The sequence below is a fragment of the Nerophis ophidion genome, linkage group LG21, assembly GCF_033978795.1.
Source record: "Nerophis ophidion isolate RoL-2023_Sa linkage group LG21, RoL_Noph_v1.0, whole genome shotgun sequence".
NCBI classification, from domain to species: Eukaryota; Metazoa; Chordata; class Actinopteri; order Syngnathiformes; family Syngnathidae; genus Nerophis; species Nerophis ophidion.
In genome coordinates, this window is record NC_084631.1 from 18,830,949 (window position 1) to 18,850,823 (window position 19,875).

Sequence of the window (19,875 nt, forward strand, 5' to 3'; positions counted from 1 at the left end):
AATGAGTCATCTTGTTCTTAGGAACTCTATATGAAAATTACATTTTGAGTACCAAGACAAACTGTGGAAGCCCCTTTCTCCTAACACACCTCCAAGTTACTTCTGACAAACTGTGGCCAGGCTTGTGATGATAATTCCCACATTGGACTTTGTTTTTTTGCATGTTTTTTCAGATTTAGAGTTGGAAAAAAGACATTTAAGTTTATTTAACAAACAAATGGAACTGTTTCACCAGAAGAGCTAGTAAAAGCCATTACAGATGACTTTAATAGTGCATTCACAAAAGTGAAATGACGTACAGTACAGGCAAAAAGTTTGGACACACCTTCTCCAATGCGTTTTCTTTATTTTCATGACTATTTACATTGTAGATTGTCACTGAAAGCATCAAAATTTTGAATGAACACGTGGGTGGAGTAATGTACTTAAAAAAAAGGTGAAACTACTGAAAATATGTTTTGTATTCTAGTTTCTTCAAAATAGCCTCCCTTTGCTCTAATTACTGCTTTGCACACTCTTTGCATTCTCTCGACGAGCTTCAAGAGGTAGTCACCTGAAATGGTTTTCACTTCACAGATGACCTTGAAGCTCATCGAGAGAATGCCAAGAGGGTGCAAAGCAGTAATCAGAGCAAAGGGTTGCTATTTTGAAGAAACTAGAATACAAAACAATTTATAGCTCGGTATAGCTCGGTTGGTAGAGTGGCCGTGCCAGCAACTTGAGGGTTCCAGGTTCAATCCCCGGTTCTGGCTTCCTAGTCACTGCCGTTGTGTCCTTGGGCAAGACACTTTACCCACCTGCTCCCAGTGCCACCCACACTGGTTTAAATGTAACTTAGATATTGGGTTTCACTATGTAAAAGTGCTTTGAGTCACTAGAGAAAAGCGCTATATAAATATAATTCACTTCAAAATGTGTTCATTCATAGTTTTGTTAGCTTTAGTGACAATCTACAAAGAGTCATGAAAATAAATGAGAACTTTTGGCTTGTACTGTATATCATAACCAAACATGGTTATCTCAGCTTTTTGAGCAAAGGAGCTTAACTTCAATTTCCCAATTTTTCTTTTTACCATAAATTTCCCTTTAAAATCTGTAGGACGTTTGGTTATGTAAACTATATTTTACTGGAAGCTGTAGCCCTGTACTGACACCCAAAATAACTGTATGAATACTTTTTACTGGGCCTGCTTTATTAGTCAAAACAAAAACCTCAACAATTGAACTAGTAATTACAAAAAAAAAGTTAATATGTATGAAAAAAAGTATTTTTACAGATACAGTCCTAGACAAAATCTAAAGAATGGAGAGAAAATAACAGCTATCTGCTTGTTTCGCTACAGGAAATCTTCACTGTACACCACCTGGTTCCTCTTGTCCCTGTAAGAGCCTTTGGCGCTGTTGTGCACGGCTGAGAATAAAAGAGGCAAAAGTGCGTGTTAACCAACAGTGAAGATGCACAGGAAAAACGAATGAAAGAAAAAACAAAAACAAAACAAAACTCAGCGTTTTACCCAAAGAGGCCCACACAGATTTTCCAGTGGCAGCATCCAGCATGGGCTGCTTCCTGGCGATGCTGACTTTGATGTGAACGTCTCCCACCGTGCTCCCGTTCAACTGGGGGAGGGGGGGGGGGAATATGTAAAAGAGGTCGACTTTGCCTAAATTTCCCTTTTTTTTTCCTAAATGATTTTTGACTACTACTCCCACGTTTTGTCACGATTTCAACAGTTACACCATCAAAACATTCCACTTGGTCAGGACAATTGGGCCGTCCATTCTTTACCGCTTATTGTAGCACTTATTCCGTATTAAAAAGGGTTACTACTTCCACATTTATCAACCAACTTTATCCATTCATCTGATTTCTACCGCTTGTCCCTTTTGGGGTCGCGGTGGGTGCTGGAGCATATCTCTGCTGCATTAGGGCGGAAGGCGGCGTACACCCTGGACAGGTCGCCACCTCTTCTTTCAAACCGATGTAAATTCAAAATGTTCCTTCTTAATGTAGTCAATTACTTGCATTGCATGCTAACTTACCTCACATCAGAGTCAAATAACTTGGTACTTGACACATAGCATTCAAACTGCATGTTAAATGCTAGCGAGCTAACATTAGCAAGCTAATTTTTTTTATTTTTTTTTAAAGATAATTTTGCAGGTGTACGCTTAAGTCATATAACTTGGTACTTAGCACATGTTAAATGTTAGTATGCAAACTTTTTTTAACAGCTAATTTGGCAAGCGTATACCTCAGTTGTATAACGTTGTACTTGACACTTGTTAACTAGTATTGTACTAACATTTACATGCAAACTAATTTAGCAATTTTTTCAAGGGTACATTTCAGTGTCATAACTTGTTACATAATACATGTTAACTTTTAAAATGACATTTAACAGCATGTTAAATGCTAATGAGCTAACATTAGCATGCTAATTTTTTTTTTTAAAGATCATTTTGCAGGTATACCCTTATGTCATATAACATAATTCCCCAACTCATATGGAAACGGGGTTTGTATGGTTAAGAAGGGGTTAAAAAACAAATTGTGAAGGTGTGCACACGCAGCAGAATCCGTGAGGGAGGGGCAGAGAGAGCGAGATAGTGGATTGACTGGTAATCTAGGCATACTTGGTCAACAGCCATACAGGTCACACTGAGGGTGGCCGTATAAACAACTTTAACACTGTTACAAATATGCGCCACACTGTGAAGGCACACCAAACAAGAATGACAAAACACATTTCGGGAGAACATCCGCACCGTAACACAACAGAACAAATACCCAGAAACCCTTGCAGCACTAACTATCCTGGGACGCTACAATATATCCTCCCGACCTCAACCCGGCCACCGGGAACTCCTCATGCTCTCTCAGGGAGCGCATGTCCCAAATTCCAAGCTGCTGTTTTGAGGCATGTTAAAAAAAATAATGCACTTTGGGACTTCAATAATAAATATGGCAGTGCCATGTTGGCATTTTCTTCCCTTCACTTGAGTTGATTTACTTTGGAAAACCTTGTTACATTGTTTATTGCATCCAGCGGGGCATCACAACAAAATTTAGCATAATAATGTGTTAATTCCACGACTGTATGTATCGGTATCGGTTGATATCGGAATCGGTAATGAAGAGTTGGACAATATCGGAATATTGGATTTCGGCAAAAAAGGCATTATCGGACATCTCTAATGCTAACCTGTTCAGCTAATTTTGCAGGCATACCCCTCAGAGTCAGAACTTGCATATTCTAGTATGTGTGTAAAGTTGATACCAACCTCAGTTACTGCCAGGTCTGCAGACTCCATCTTCTCAAAAGTAATGAATGCACAACTAGAAAAAAAAGTGAGTAATACACACTCAACACTGATTTTTTTTGTTGTAAACAATACAAGCAATAGAAAAACGAGGAAGCCATTTATGGCTGCTGACTTGCGTGGGTTGTCCATGGACAGGTCGATGATGTTGCCATGTTGAGAGAAAGCAGAGCGCATGCTGTCCTCAGAGAGCCCCGATCCATAAACATACACAGTGTTTCCTTTCCTCACTCTGCGCTCAGGATAAGAATCAGAGCCTGACAAAAAGAAAAAAATGGAGTTTACACATGGAGCCATAAACTAAGAGCCTGTGAGTCCTGGCGTGGTTACTCACGTCTGAAGGACCCGTCCCTCTCTCTTTCACCTTCACGGTCCCGATCTCTCTCACTGCTCCGGTCCCGCTCTCTGTCTGTCTCTCGGTCCCTCACCCGGTCTCTTTCTCTGTCTCTGTCTCGTTCCCTGTCACGTTCTCTATCCCTTTCCACTTCTCTATCTCGACCCCGCTCTCTGTCACGGTCCCTCTCTCGCTCTCTATCGCGCTCTGGGTCCCTCTCGCGCTCTCGTTCGCCGTCCCGTTCCCGCTCCCTGTCCCGCTCTCGATCGCGGTCTCTGTCCATGTCTCGGCTGGAGGAGGCGCCGCCCCCGTCGTCCTCGTCCCGGTATCTGTCACTGGAACTGACAAAGCTGCAGGAAAATATATGAGAACGATGTCACGGGCGATCCAATCTGCACATCAGGTGTGCTGAACAAGTACACAGTAATACCTTTCGTACAGCGACTTCCTCTGGGATCTCCTTCCAGACTAGGGAAAACACACAATATGTAAAGATCACAGTCAAATACAAACAACTATAGACTTCCTGTTTCATTTGTGTCAATTATTCATGCTAACGAGTACGTCTGTGCGGTAGTATATTGCGTAAACCTCACTACGCCGGACAATGGCCTCTTGCTCATTTCCTTGTTTGGCTAACTTGGAGATTTGTTTTTAAAATATTCCAACGTTAATTTGAATTAAAACGTATTACTATTATTGGGCTTCCCGGTGGCAGAGGGGTTAGTGCGTCTGCCTCACAATACGAAGGTCCTGAGTAGTCCTGGGTTCAATCCCGGGCTCGGGATCTTTCTGTGTGGAGTTTGCATGTTCTCCCCGTGAATGCATGGGTTCCCTCCGGGTACTCCAGCTTCCTCCCACCTCCAAAGACATGCACCTGGGGATAGGTTGATTGGCGACACTAAATTGGCCCTAGTGTGTGAATGTTGTCTGTCTGTCTGTGTTGGCCCTGCGATGAGGTAGCGACTTGTCCAGGGTGTACTCCGCCTTCCACCCGATTGTAGCTGAGGTAGGCACCGGCACCCCCCGTGACCCCAAAGGGAATAAGCGGTAGAAAATGGATGGATTACTATTATTATTATTTTTTAAGAATATCCATCCATCCATAATCTTCATTTTATCCAAGGTCGGGTCGCAGGGACAGCAGCCAAAGCAGGGAAGCCCAGACTTCCCTCTCCCCAACTACTTTGTCCAGCTCTTCCCGGGGGATCCTGAGGCGTTCCCAGGCCAGCCGGGCGAGATAGCCTTCCCAACGTGTCCTGAATCTTCCTCGTGGCCTCCTACCAGTCGGACGTTACCAAACCACCTCCCTCGGGAGGCCTTTGGGTGGCATCCTGACCAGATGCCCAAACCACCTCATCTGGCTCCTCTCTATGTGAAGGAGCAATGGCTTTACTTTGAGCTCCTCCCGGATGACAGTGCTTCTCACCCTATCTCTAAGGGAGAGCCCCGCCACCCGGCGGAGGGAACTCATTTTGGCCGCTTGTACCCGTGATCTTGTCCTTTCAGTCATAACCCAAAGCTCATGACCATAGGTGAGGATGGGAACGTAGATCGACGGGTAAATTGAGAGCTTTGCCTTCCGGCTCAGCTCCTTCTTCACCACAACGGATCGATACAGCGTCCGCATTACTGAAGACGTTGCACCGATCCGCCTATCGACCTCACAATCCACTCTTCCCTCACTCATGAACAAGACTCCAAGGTACTTGAACTCCTCCACTTGGGGCAGGGTCTCCTCCCCAACCCGGAGATGGCACTCCACTCTTTTCCAGGCGAAAATTATATTTATATTTATTTATTATTGCATATGTTTTACTAACGCTAAACATTCCAAAACATATGCCAATATTGTAGACACATGTCATCGATGTCAATTGACTCCTGCAAACATGATACACATCTTCTGGTCCTGTGCCTGTCTGAAAGCATACTGGATTAATATTTTTAAACAATTTGCAGATGCACTAAATTTTAAGTTGTGAGGAATTGGCTATTTTTGGAATTCCACCAAACTATCAAAAAATGAAGCAGACTTATAGGGACAGTATCGGTGTCATGATCTGTGATCATATTTTGTGTTTTCTGTTTTTGGACTCCCTTAGTTCCTGTTGTTGTGCACCTCCTGAGTTTAGTCACCATGGTTACTTATGATTTTCACCTGCCATTGTTGTTCAAGACACTCACCTGTTTGTAATCAAGAGACATTATTTAAGCCCACTTTTGTTGATCACTCGTCCTGGCTTCTTTGTTTGCGGAATGCAACTGTTACGTAGGTTATTCCTGTCCTCGATTCCTGTACTAAGTGGTTGCCTTAGCTTCCCGTGCGATCGGCACGCTTTTCTTTTGTTTGTTTCTATCAAAGGTCGGTGTATGATTTATGATTATTAAATCACCTCCTACCGTTCACGTGTCCGTTTTGCATCTGGAGGGACGACCCCGCATAGAGATGTGACCCACATGTGACAATCGCCTTTGCATCATTATTAGCTTGAAGAAATATTTTATTGGAATGGAAATCACAATTTGCCCCAAGGCCACCTTATGTTGTTCTTAGATTTAGAGAAAAAAATATATAGTCTGAGAGGTACACCAAAACAATTTCACTTGGCCTGGGGCTGCATAATTAGTTACATAGCTAAATTAAAGACACTATAGGATAAATGTGACACTCACTGTTGACAATGTACCTTAATTTCTACTTACCTCAGCTCTTTTTTTTGTTGTTGTTTTTATTTAGTGACACTTCTCTGTATATTTGTGATTTTTATTTTTGGTTGTTACTTTTTTTCTTTTTAGTCAGTTCTTATGATTCTCTATCTCCATGTGATGAAGAGGAAGGTATTACATTGCTTACTTCAGATAAGACTCTATAGGTGAGTTCTGTTCCTAATTCTGTAAATTTTAAATCTACAAATTTTATGTGTGGGTTCTCTCCGGGTACTCCGGCTTCCTCCCACTTCCAAAAACATGCACCTGGGGATAGGTTGATTTGCAAAACTAAATTGGCCCTAGTGTTTGAATGTGAGTGTGAATGTTGTCTGTCTATCTGTGTTGGCCCTGCGATGAGGTGGCGACTTGTCCAGGGTGTACTCCGCCTTCCAACCAAATGCAGCTGAGATAGGCTCCAGCACCCCTCCGCCACCCGCGACCCTGAACGGGACAAGCGGTAGAAAACGGGTGGATGGATGGAATTTTTAAGACAGCACCCTCTGTTGGCGAGATGTGAGTGAAACCACCACCCTGAATGACAACTAATCTGTTTAATGGAGGTGCACGAACAGTACAGGCCAAATGGTTGGACACACCTTCTCATTTCAATGCGTTTTCTTTATTTTCATCACTATTTACATTGTAGATTGTCACTAAAGGCATCAAAACAATGACACCTTTGAAGTGAAAACCCTTTCAGGTGACTACCTTTGAAGCTCTTCAAGAGAATGCCAAGAGCGTGCAAAGGAGTAATAAGAAGCAAGGAGGGCTATTTTGAAGAAACTAGAATATAAAACATGTTTTCAGTTATTTCACCTTTTTTTGTTAGGTACATAACTCCATCGTTTTGATGCCTTCAGTGAAAATCTACAATGTAAATAGTCATGAAAATAAAGAAAACCCATTCAATGAGGAGATGTGTCCAAACTTTTGGCCTGTACTGTATAAATTTCAACCTGTATGTATAATTTTGAACCTGTGTAAATGAGAGAACATTCTGAATAAGTTCAAAAGTGTGCACCAAATACTTTATCAGAGGTCATAAAAGATGACTTTGGAAAAAGTTTGAATAAATCCTTAAAAACCAAAAATGCGCATGAAATGTATTCTCATGACTGGTTTGTGTAAACATGTGAGGGGAAAAAGCACACAGTAAAATGTATCAACAGCATGCTGTGACTCCACAATACCTCAGGTTCAACTTCATCTGTGGACACGCTCCTTTGGAAAGGCAAGAAAGCAGGAACTGGACCTTTTTCGGGATCCTGTAATGCACAAAAAAGTGGACTGCCTATTGAACATACATAATTCATTTAAAAAATAATGCACAACAATCTCACCTTTAGTTTAATCTCCAGCATGCGAGAACGTTTAAAACCAGAGTTCTTGTTCTCCGATTTGATGGCGCTGATTGCACCCGACTTGATCAACATCTTGGCTTGCTCGGTCGCCGTGGCAGTGTCAACAACTGGCTGGTCTGACAGCGCTGTAATCAAAGAGTGTTTCAATAAAAACAAAACAATACTACGACACTAAATATGCCACAATTTGATGAAAAAAAGTAACCATTGACTTTTCAAGTCACATAAAATAAACTTACTGCGTTTTAATCCGCTCTGGTTTGTCTGGTTGGTTGTATTCTGCTTCTTAAGAGCAAGCAGTGCTTTTCTCTAAAACACAAGGGTGGGGAAGTAAGGCTTGTCAGGAAGTGTAGTACATGTAGCATTAATACACATGCGTCAAACTCGAAGCCTGGGGGCCAGATATGACCCGCCACATCATTTTACATGGCCCGTAAACGACCTGGAAAAAATATAAGTTATCTTTTCTTAGCAAATGTATTCTTTTTTTCCATTTTGACAGAAAAACAAATATTAACTGTATGACATTGCATACATTTTAAACTTTAATAGTATCCAATATTGAAACAAATATTATATTACCATATAGAGGTGTCCGATAATATCGGACTACCAATATTATCGGCCGATAAAGGCTTTAAAATGTAATATCGGAAATTATCAGTATCAGTTTCAAAATTATCGGTATCGGTTTCAACAAGTAAATTTTATGACCTTTTAAAATGCCGCTGTGTACACTGACGTAGAGAGAAGTACAGAGCACCAATAAACCTTAAAGGCACTGCCTTTGCGTGCCGGCCCAGTCACATAACTACGGCTTTTCACACACACAAGTGAATGCAAGGCATACTTGGTCAACAGCCATACAGGTCACACTGAGGGGGGCTGTATAAACAACTTTAACACTGTTACAAATATGCGCCACACTATGAACCCACACCAAACACATTTCGGGAGAACATCCACACCGTAACACAACAGAAAAAATACCCAGAACCCATTGCAGCACTAACACTTCCGGGACGCTACAATATACCCCCCCACCTCAACCTCCTCATGTTCTCTCAGTTGGAGCATGTACCAAATTCCAAGCTGCTGTTTTGAGACATGTTAAAAAAAAAATTGCACTTTGTGACTTCAATAATAAATATGGCAGTGCCACGTTGGCATTTTTTTCTATAACTTGAGTTGATTTATTTTGGAAAACTTTGTTACATTGTTTAATTCATCCAGCGGGGCATCACAACAAAATTAGGCATAATAATGTGTTAATTCCACGACTGTATATACCGGTATTGGTTAATATCGGAATCGGTAACTAAGAGTTGGACAATATCGGAATATCGGATATTGGCAAAAAAGCCATTATCGGACATCTGTGTTACCCTACGATACGAACATTTTATTTTGTAAAGGTAAAAATAAATATCAATATCTGCTTGACTTATGATTTCAAAGCAAGTTATCTTGGTGTAAAAAATGATAAGTTTACAGTAAAATGTACGATAATTTTTCCACAGCATATTACTGTAGATTGGAAAAAAAAAACGTTACCACTGTTTAAAATTATATTTACTGAGCTGCCAGTTTAAATATACAGTTGTTGATTTAACGGTATATTACTATAAATGTAAAACCGGTCACACATTTTTTAACGGTACAAACTAGCAGCTCAGTTGCCAGAATTAAAAATAAAAGTGGTACTGTTTTTCCATTTCCACTATGGCTCCCAATAAAACCCCCCACTATATCGTACAGTAAAATTATAGTGACTGAGTTGTCAGTTTTTCACTGTAGAATCTACAGATTTACAGTAAATTTACAATTTTACAGTGTACGTAAAATAAAAATCTTTATATATATATATATAATAATCAGTTGCATAGGCAAATGCATATAATATTTTTACTGTTACAAGCAGTCCCTCTGATGGCAACCATAACTGCAATGTGCCCCTCAATGAAAACATAAGTGACACCGCTGCTTTAGTAGTACGCCCAATCAATAGGTTTAGTTTATACCTTTACAGAGGAAGGGATTTAAAATTAATTGATTGAATACGACTTTTATTAGTAGATTTCACAGTACAGTACGTATTCTGTACAATTGACCACTAAATGGTGAAGTTTTTCAACTAGTTTAAGTCGGGGTCCACGTTAATCAATTTGTGGTACAGATATATACTATCAGCATAATACAGTCATCACACAAATTAATCATCAGAGTATATACATTAAATTATTTACATTATTTACAATCAGGGGGTGGTATGTGGAGGGGGGAGGTAGGTTTGGTTGATATCAGCACTTCAGTCATTAACAATTTCATCATCTGAGAAATGGGCATTGAAACCGTGTAGGTCTGACTTGGTAGGATATGCACAGCAAGTAGTGGACATACAGAGATCAGAAAGCATAATAATAAGTCTATACATTTGATTATTTACAATCTTGGGAGGTGGGATATGGAGGGGGGAGGGTGTTAGTTTAGGGTTGAAGTTGCCTAGAGGTGTTTTTTTAGTGCAGTTTTATAGGAGGCTAGAGATGCACTTTCTTTTACACCTGTTGGGAGTGCATTCCACATTGATGTGGCATAGAAGGAGAATGAGTGAAAACCTTTGTTAGGACGGAATCTGGGTTTAACGTGGTTTGTGGAGCTCCCTCTAGTGTTGTGGTTATGGCGGTCAATTACGTTATGGAAGTAGTTTGACATGTACTTCGGTATCAGTGATGTGTAGCAAATTTTATAGACAAGGCTCAGTGCAAGTTGTTTTACTCCGTCCTCCACCCTGAGCCAGCCCACTTTCGAGAAGTGGGTAGGACTGAGGTGTGATATGGCGTGGATGTCTACAAGTGACCTGACTAGCTTGTTCTGGGATGTTTGGAATCTAGATTTGAGGGTTTTGGAGGTGCTGGGGTACCAGGAGGTGCAAGCGTAATCGAAAAAGGGTTGAATGAGAGTTCCCGCTAGAATCTTCATGGTGCTTTTTGTTGACCAGAGAGGTGATTCTGTAGAGAAATCTTGTTCGTTGGTTGATCTTTTTGATTACCTTGGTCGCCATTTTATCACAGGAAAGATTAGCCTCTAGAATGGAACCCAGGTAGGTGATCTCATCTTTCCTGGTGATAACTGTTGTAAGCACAATACCAATGGCGCGCAATTTGCAAAATGCGCAACCGCATTTTGCAAATTTAATGTCAAATCAAATCAAATCAAATCAAATGTTTATTGGATTCATCACTATACAGTGTACATCCACGACAGAACTACTGACTAAACTACTACCACAACTTGGTTTACTATTTATAAAATATAATAATGTAGGGTTACCTGGAACTTGAAATAGGTGACCTGGCCTGAATCCACACTTGGTAGTAGTTTAGTCAATCAATCAATCAATCAATCAATGATTATTTATATAGCCCTAAATCACTAGTGTCTCAAAGGGCTGCACAAACCACAACACAAACCACAACGACATCCTCGGTAGAGCCCACATAAGGGCAAGGAAAACTCACACCCAGTGGGACGTCGGTGACAATGATGACTATGAGAAACCTTGGAGAGGACCGCATATGTGGGCACCCCCACCCCTCTCTGTAGGGCAGGGGTCACCAACACGGTGCCCGTAAGGACCAGAAGAGTAGCCCGCTGGCCTGTTCTAAAATAGCTCAAATAGCAGCACTTACCAGTGAGCTGCCTCTATTTTTTAAATTCAATGTATTTACTAGCAAGCTGGTCTCGCTATGCTCGACATTTTTAATTCTAAAAGAGACAAAACTCAAACAGAATTTGAAAATACAAGAAAATATTTTAAAGAATTGGTCTTCACTTGTTTAAATAAATTCATTTATTTTTTTACTTTGCTTCTTATAACTTTCAGAAAGACAATTTTAGAGAAAAATACAACCTTAAAAATGATTTTAGGATTTTAAACACATAAACTTTTTACCTTTTAAATTCCTTACTCTTATTTCCAAACAATTTGAGTCAATGTTCAAGTATTTTTTTTTTTGTGTGTAGAGAATAGTAAATACATTTTAATTTAATTCTTCATTTTCGCTTCGTTTTTTTCGACGAAGAATATTTGTGAAATATTTCTTCAAACTTACTATGATTAAAATTCAAAAAAATTATTCTGGCAAATGTAGAAAATCTGTAGAATCAAATTTAAATCTTATTTCAAAGTCTTTTGAATTTCTTTGAAAAATTTTGTTCTGGAAAATCTAGAAGAAATAATGATTTGTCTTTGTTAGAAATATAGCTTGGTCCAATTTGTTATATATTATAACAAAGAGCAGATTTGATTTTAACCTATTTAAAACATGTCATCAAAATTCTAAAATTAATCTTAATCAGGAAAAGTTACTAATGATGTTCCATAAATTCTTTTTTTCATTTTTTCAAAAAGATTCGAACTAGCTAGTTTTTCTCTTCATTTTTTTCAGTTGAATTTTGAATTTTAAAGAGTCGAAATTGAAGATAAACTGTTTCAAAATGTAATTGTAATTTTTTTCGTGTTTTCTCCTCTTTTAAACCGTTCAATTAAGTGTTTTTTTAATCATTTATTCTCTATAAAAAACCTTCCGTAAAGGAAAAAAAATGTACGACGGAATGACAGACCGAAATACCCATTTATTTATTTATATATATATATCTATATATATATATATATATATAGATATATATATCCATCCATCCATTTTCTACCGCTTATTCCCTTTCGGGGTCGGCGGGGGGGCGCTGGCGCCTATCTCAGCTACAATCGGGCGGAAGGCAGGGTACACCCTGGACAAGTCGCCCCCTCATCGCAGGGCCAACACAGATAGACAGACAACATTCACACTCACATTCACACACTAGGGCCCATTTAGTGTTGCCAATCAACCTATCCCCAGGTGCATATATATATTCATTAAAGGTAAATTGAGCAAATTGGCTATTTCTGGCAATTTATTTAAGTGTGTATCAAACTGGTAGCCCTTCACATTAATCAGTACCTAAGAAGTAGCTCTTGGTTTCAAAAACGTTGGTGACCCCTGCTCTAGGGGAACCGAAAGCAATGGATGTTGAGCGGGTCTAACACGATACTGTGAAAGTTCAATCCATAGCCAGTAGTTTAGTCGTGGATGTACACTGAATAGTGATGAATCCAATAAACATTTGATTTGATTTTACATTAAATTTGCAAATTGCAGGTGCGCATTTTGCAAATTGCGCGCCATAGGTATTGAGCTTACAACAATAACAATGTCACCCACTTTAATAGTGAAAACACTTAAGTTTTTTTTCTCAACATAAGGCATGCACTTTACCTTTTTCTTGAGTTTAGCATATTTTTTTTGCAAAGCCTCCTCTTCTTCAGTCAGTGAAACTGGAAACGCCACCATGTTGACTAGGGAAAAAGCATGAATAATAGTAATTATTGGCATCAAACAATACAAACAGTATAGTTTATCGTCGCGGTCATACAACACAGGCCGAATTAGATTGCTAACACGAACTAATCGAAATTACATAAGAAAGTTATATTAATTTTATATATCCAAAGCGAATCATAGTGTAGTAGTATGTAATATATTGAAAATATCTTCTGCTTACCTACATAGAAGCTAACCGGAACAAAAACACAGTCGCGCAAATATGACGTGAAAAATGGCGACGTTCTGTCGGAGGAAAAAAAAAACTTAATACAATTGCACCATTTTGATATGTGGAGGTTGTATTGTATTCCATGCATTATTGTTCAAAGAAAGTGTATTCATAATAACAACAAAATACCGTTTGTATTGTTTTTTATTTAAGATACATTCGCTTCCAAGCAACTTCCCCGTGTCAAGCAAGCTACTTCCGGTTCGGCTAAACAGCAACAACTAACATCAGTGGCTGAGATAAATGGACAGAATAAGTAAGTGGGATTTTATGAAAATACCACCAGTTTTTTTCATATAAAGTAAAGTTAGAAAACAATCATTCCTCATTTTGAACGAACCCACTCCTGTTGATTGACTGTGGTGTTTTGGGGCAACTTCTCTTTGTTATCATAGCTTCTGGTGTAACATTTAATGTATTACTTTACTAACTTGCTAATCAATGTCCATCCATCCATTTCTACCGCTTATTCCCTATTGGTTTCGCGGGGGGCGCTGGCGCCTATCTCAGCTACAATAAATGTCAATACATGCTAAATATATTAATAATTATTGAAAACATATTTTTTGAAACAATGTTTGGTTGTAGGGCTTCACGGTGGAAGAGGGGTTAGTGCGTCTGCCTCACAATACGAAGGTCCTGCAGTCCTGTGTTCAATCCCAGGCTCGGGATCTTTCTGTGTGGAGTTTGCTTGTTCTCCCCGTGACTGCGTGGGTTCCCTCCGGGTACTCCGGCTATTCCGGCTTCCTCCCACTTCCAAAGACATGCACCTGGGGATAGGTTGATTGGCACCACTAAATTGGCCCTAAAGTGTGAATGTTGTCTGTCTATCTGTGTTGGCCCTGCGATGAGGTGGCGACTTGTCCAGGGTGTACACCGCCTTCCGCCCGATTGTAGCTGAAATAGGCGCCAGCGACCCCAAAAGGGAATAAGTGGTAGAAAATGGATGGATGGATGGATGTTTAAATGTGTCCTACATGCCTGTGAACTCACATACATTTGTTTACCTCACTGCACTTAGCTGTGCCCCCGGTGGGCCCCATGGACCTTCCCTTGTCCCTGTTGGAGATGGGATGCTCTGGCAGGTTTGAAATCATCACCCATCCTTCACCAGGGCTGCCTTTCCCTCCTCAGACTACAGTAAGATTACCTATGCAGGATCCTTGCTAGTTCATCGGGGTCTAAAGTATTAAAAAGCGTTAAATTCAGAGTCAGTTACCATGGCAACTTACTCTGTAACTTACTCTACCTGAGTTTTTTTATGGTACCTCCTGATAAACATGAAGCAAGCAGTCAGACATAAAGTGTTTTCTACTTTGTAACCTAGTAAATGATAAATGGGTTGTACTTGTATAGCGCTCCACAAACCACGTTAAACCCAGGTTAAACAAAGGTCTTAACTCATTCTCTTTATATGCCACATCAATGTGGAATGCACTCCCAACAGGTATAAAAGTAAGTGCATCTCTATATTCCTTCAAAACCTCTCTAAAACAACACCTCCGGGCAATTTCAACCCTTTACTAATACCCTCCTCCATTTACATCCCATCTCCCCGGATTATAAATAACCTGATGTAAATAATCAAATGTACTTCTAATGTATTTACTTGCTCTTATGCTATCTGAACTCACTATGTTCTCGGCTGGCTGTACATATCCTACCAAGTAAGACCTACACTGTTTCAATGTCCATTTCTCTGTTGATTCAATTGTTGATGACTGAAGTACTGATATCAACCAAAGCTCCTCATCCCGGACCCCCGGATTGTAAATAATGTAAATAATTAATTGTATGTTCTATGATGATTAACCTGTGTGATGACTGTGTTATGCTGATAGTATATATTTGTACCGTGAATGGATTAACGTGGACCCCGACTTAAACAAGTTGAAAAACTTATTCGGGTGTTACTATTTAGTGGTCAATTGTACGGAATATGTACTGAACTGTGCAATCTACTGATAAAAGTATCAATCAATCAATCAATCAAAACAGCTTTTCTACCTTCAAGGTACTTAAAGCGCTTTGACACTACTTCCACATTTACCCATTCACACACACATTCACAAACTGATTGAGGAAGCTGCCATGCAAGGCGCTAACCAGCACCCATCAGGAGCAAGGGTGAAGTGTCTTGCTCAGGACACAACGGACGTGACGAGGTTGGTACTAGGTGGGGATTGAACCAGGGACCCTCGGGTTGCGCACGGCCACTCTTCCACTGCACCTAGTAGATGTCCAAACATAAACCTGAAGATTTATGCCAAGAGAGGAATTTGGACTCCACGGTTAGTTAAAAGGGACAAGCGGTAGAAAATTGGATGGATGGAACATTTATTGGATTTGTTTAAATTAAAAAAAACATTTAACCAACAGAGACATACATACTGTTTTCAATATTGTAAAACTAAAATTTGTGCTGTATCCCGCAGCGTCCGCCAAACTAATACAAACATGTCCACTGTGGAGGACGCTGGATCTCAATTTTGCACATATTTAATTAAATTATGACGAACATAAAGTGACGTGGTAAGAAAAAGTTATCTTCCTAGCAAAATTTTTTTTTTTTCATCGAGAGGTGGCGACTTGTCCAGGGTGTATGCCACCTTCCGCCCGAATGCAGCTGAGACAGGCTCCAGTGACCCCCCACGACCCTGAACGAGACAAGCGGTAGAAAATGGATGGATGGATGGATTTCATATAATTAACCTGTGTTAATCCTAATCGTAATTTCAAATTAATACAGAATTTTATACAAATATATAGGCTCCAGCACCCCCAGCTGCCCCAAAAGGGACAAGTGGTAGGAAATGGATAAATAGATATATTACATGTCAAATATAATTAAAACAAAGAAATATATATTTTAGCTGCCTCCATGTCTGTGTTCGCACTTAAATAGATATTAGATTTTATTCCATATCAAATAAACTTCTGCATTTAAAATATGCATTGACTCTGGCATTAATTATTCCTCACTTCAGTCCAATTTTATTTTACTGTATTGTTTTTCTTTCGAAAATAGTGTTAACACGGATAAAACATTAATATACATGCATTAACATTTTCATTTCCAGCTGGGTAACACAGCATTTTCTCTGTTTGAAATTGCTATGGAGAATCGTAGATTCTGCGCTCCAATGATGATGTCTTTTTATCGTGGTCTTAAAGGGGAATTGTATTTTTTTTTTTGCTATCATTCACAATCATTATGAAAGACATGACAACAGATGTATTTTTTTTTATCATGCATTCAAACTCGTAAATAAACATTAATAAAAGTCCGCTTACAACAGAGCCAATTGGAGGTCCTCTACTCCACCCATAAACCCCAATAAATAATTATTCACAAAGCGCCTACAATATTCATTTTATATTTCATGACTTGAATATTAACCAAGTATTAGTGATGTTGTTATTACAAGCGCTAACGCAGACAAACTGTTTTAGCGGCACCGTGTTCACGAGCTTGCGTGCTGCTTCCTTGTTTTCTTGTTTTCTTCAAACTTTATTGTAGATAAATCATGCCTCTCACTTGGACATTTGAAGGACAAAGATGGATTCAGACATGTTGGTACACTTTGACCGCCAATTTACACAGGAAACGACGCGTGGTTCCATTATGAGGATTATGAGTCATTTTTAATCCAAACAAGATTATAAGAACATCCTAGCAGTCGGCATCCTAATGAAAGCAGACTTTGTACAGTAAGTTATATTTTATTATGTTTGTTGGCTCTCATAAAGTCTGCAGTGAGTAATAATCAGTTATGTTATCGGGGAAAAAAAGCAAAAGTCGTGATGCGTTTTTAAAATGAATGCGCCTCATACGCTTAAAATGATCAAAATACGTAAATATTAAATATAATTATAAATGTGCCTGTTACTACATTACATATATACTTACATAATGTATATAAAACCCTAATCAAGATGTTTGGATGTTTTTTAAGGGCTTTTTAGCAGAGTAGAGCTGTTCCCAAACGCTCCATTGTAAGCAGACTTTTGATCGCATTTGTTTACTATTTAGAATGCATGAAATAAAATACAACATTTTCATGTCTTTCATAATGATTGTGGCAAAATTCCAAAAAAAGGGCAGTTCCCCTTTAACTCAGTCATCATACTAAGGATTGATGGAACTAACTCAGACCAGCTATTCTGACACTCAAGAGTTTCTCATTTTAGGGCAAATCAACTCACACATCAGGTTTAGACTCATAGTTTGTTGAACCTCCTGCCTGCAATACCTCCACCTTTTTTTTTAGTTGATAATCCTGTACTATCTTTCCTTCTCCAGCTCCCTAATGGTCTTCCCCCTACATGCCTGAGTCTGGAGGATGAAGTGAGGAAACAGTTTTTACAGGACCCCGCCTGGCTTCCTTTACACGACACAGACTTTGCCTTCCAGAGGTTTCTCAAGTGCGTATCCACTCCTATGAAACCTTATTTATTGCTGTTTATTATGTGCTTATTATGGGGGTTACAGTTTGCAGTAGGAATGGACGATACGGCAAATATTAGCCAGTACTGCAGATAACAATACTTAAAAATGTTCAATCTCATTAAAGGGGTACTTTCATGCAAAACCAACTTTTCTTACCTATTGATACCTGCTGTTGTTCATTTGGGATCTGCATAAGTCCTGAAAATTTGAAAAATCAAACATGGGATGCATTGTGGCGATACTTATAAAACAATCTTGCCTTCCTATCTACTTCCTCCAAACGGTTTGTTTTGAATTTGCACAATTGGTGACATCACCAATTGGGAACATCGTCAGCAGATTATCCATGTATGGTGTAAATCTACCCAGACTGCTTTATTTTATTCCTCTGTCATCTGAAGAAGTAGGAAGTGCCTTATTAACTTTTTTGTTTCGCGGCAATGTGCCTCAATAGTGAATAAGTCGCTTTGTGTGCCGAGAAGAGTCCTGCTTCACCCACAAACTTATACAAAATGATGCATGTTCCGAAAAAATAATTTTATTGGCAGGTTCGGCGACTATTAATAATGGCAGTCAATGAAACGGTAAGTAATAACAGTAGGTTAGAAATGTGTGAATAATATGTTAGCAATGTTAGCTCGATTTGTTGTGTAGCTAGCTTAGCCTTCTACTGTATATCAATAGCATCACCGTCCTCTGGCAAAATAAAATAGGATTTTCTTTAAAACGACTTTTAATCGGATCAGTGCCTACTGTGTTTGGCAATGGATGAGTAAATTATATAATCTGTTATCACGTTTGCGATGTAGCTCGTAGCTTATGTATAGCCTTAAGCCTCTGTTGTTTACAACTCGTAGCAGCCGTGCAGCGGAGTTCCTGTGATATGATATTGAATAGAAAAGCCTTTTATTGTCAATATACTAGACTGACCATACATCCTCTTTTCCCCGGACATGTTCTCTTTTGCGGGGCTGTCCGGGCTATCCGGGTGGAGTTTCTTAAATGCCTCAAATGTCCGGCATTTTGAGTTAGGGTTGCGTGTATTTTCAATGTACGTTCAGGTTTAAGAAGGGGTTAAGAACAAAACAAATTGTGAAGGTGTGCACGCAGCAACATTCGTGAGGGAGGGGCAGACACAGAGAGAGCGAGAGAGTTATGATAAATGCGCATGCGTCCTCAGGCTCTGTTTTTTATCTATAGATTTATCAGATTTAATTTTTTACTATCTACAGTGTGTTAAAAGTGTGCCCCGGAGGCCATTTGCGGCCCACAGATAATGTTTTAAAGGCCCACGGCACATTCTAAAAATACTATTGAAATAAACAACAACATAACAAAAGTGGAATAAAAAAGCTTAAAGGTTTAAATATAATTTAGAAAAAGTTGCAATGTTGACAAATAAAACAAAGCTGTTATTTTTTCTTTCAAACTGTCATTTTTTTTTTATGACTTATTGACCTATCCGATTACTTCAAATCAAAAATTCTACTTTGAAAAATATTTTTGGTGGAAGATTTTGCATATTTTGTGTGTTTGTCATTAAAAACATAGTTTTGTTTGACAACGAGTTTTGTTGGGACGGCGTGGCGCAGTGGGAGAGTGGCCGTGCGCAACCCGAGGGTCCCTGGTTCAAATCCCACCTAGTACCAACCTCGTCACGTCCGTTGTGTCCTGAGCAAGACACTTCACCCTTGCTCCTGATGGGTGCTGGTTGGCGCCTTGCATGGCAGCTCCCTCCATCAGTGTGTGAATGTGTGTGTGAATGGGTAAATGTGGAAGTAGTGTCAAAGCGCTTTGAGTACCTTGAAGGTAGAAAAGCGCTATACAAGTACAACCCATTTAAATAAGGGCGGAAAACAAAGAAACAAAAAAACGACATAAAAAAAGCTAAAACATTTTGAAAAGAGGGATTTATCTGAAGTTGATGTAGACTCCAGAGATTCAAGCATTACATTTAAAATATATGTATGCCCTGGCACACCATTATCATCATTTCATGACCAAAGCAAAACACTTTTTACACTTTTATACTGAAATAAATACAC

At 39.4% G+C, this 19,875-nt stretch overlaps 2 protein-coding genes across 4 annotated transcripts in view; one reads left to right on the forward strand and one right to left on the reverse strand.

The window, feature by feature from the left end:
- Window positions 1-174: 174 nt before the first annotated feature.
- On the reverse strand, window positions 175-13,397 carry nelfe (negative elongation factor complex member E). 2 transcript variants are annotated; one of them, XM_061882085.1, is made up of 11 exons: window positions 13,330-13,397; window positions 13,044-13,123; window positions 7,968-8,037; window positions 7,708-7,853; window positions 7,558-7,632; window positions 4,086-4,123; window positions 3,656-4,005; window positions 3,437-3,578; window positions 3,283-3,337; window positions 1,515-1,617; window positions 175-1,411 (listed from the first exon to the last, which is right to left on the reverse strand). In XM_061882085.1, the coding sequence occupies exons 2-11, from the start codon at window positions 13,116-13,118 to the stop codon at window positions 1,338-1,340; spliced, it is 1,128 nt and encodes a 375-aa protein (XP_061738069.1). In that variant the 5' UTR covers window positions 13,119-13,123; window positions 13,330-13,397; the 3' UTR covers window positions 175-1,337. The 2 variants fall into 2 exon arrangements, with proteins under 2 accessions (XP_061738069.1, XP_061738070.1); XM_061882086.1 differs by having other exon boundaries at window positions 13,334-13,358.
- The window catches only part of skic2 (SKI2 subunit of superkiller complex), a 42,579-nt gene continuing 36,058 nt past the window's right edge, over window positions 13,355-19,875 (forward strand). Inside the window, exons 1-4 of one of the 2 annotated variants that reach the window (XM_061882083.1) lie at window positions 13,355-13,447; window positions 13,534-13,636; window positions 14,402-14,520; window positions 17,684-17,805. In XM_061882083.1, the coding sequence (XP_061738067.1) occupies window positions 13,624-13,636; window positions 14,402-14,520; window positions 17,684-17,805 (254 nt within the window). In that variant the 5' untranslated portion in view covers window positions 13,355-13,447; window positions 13,534-13,623. Of the gene's footprint in view, window positions 13,637-14,401; window positions 14,521-17,683; window positions 17,806-19,875 lie in introns of both variants that reach the window. The other variant, XM_061882082.1, reaches the window with a different exon arrangement.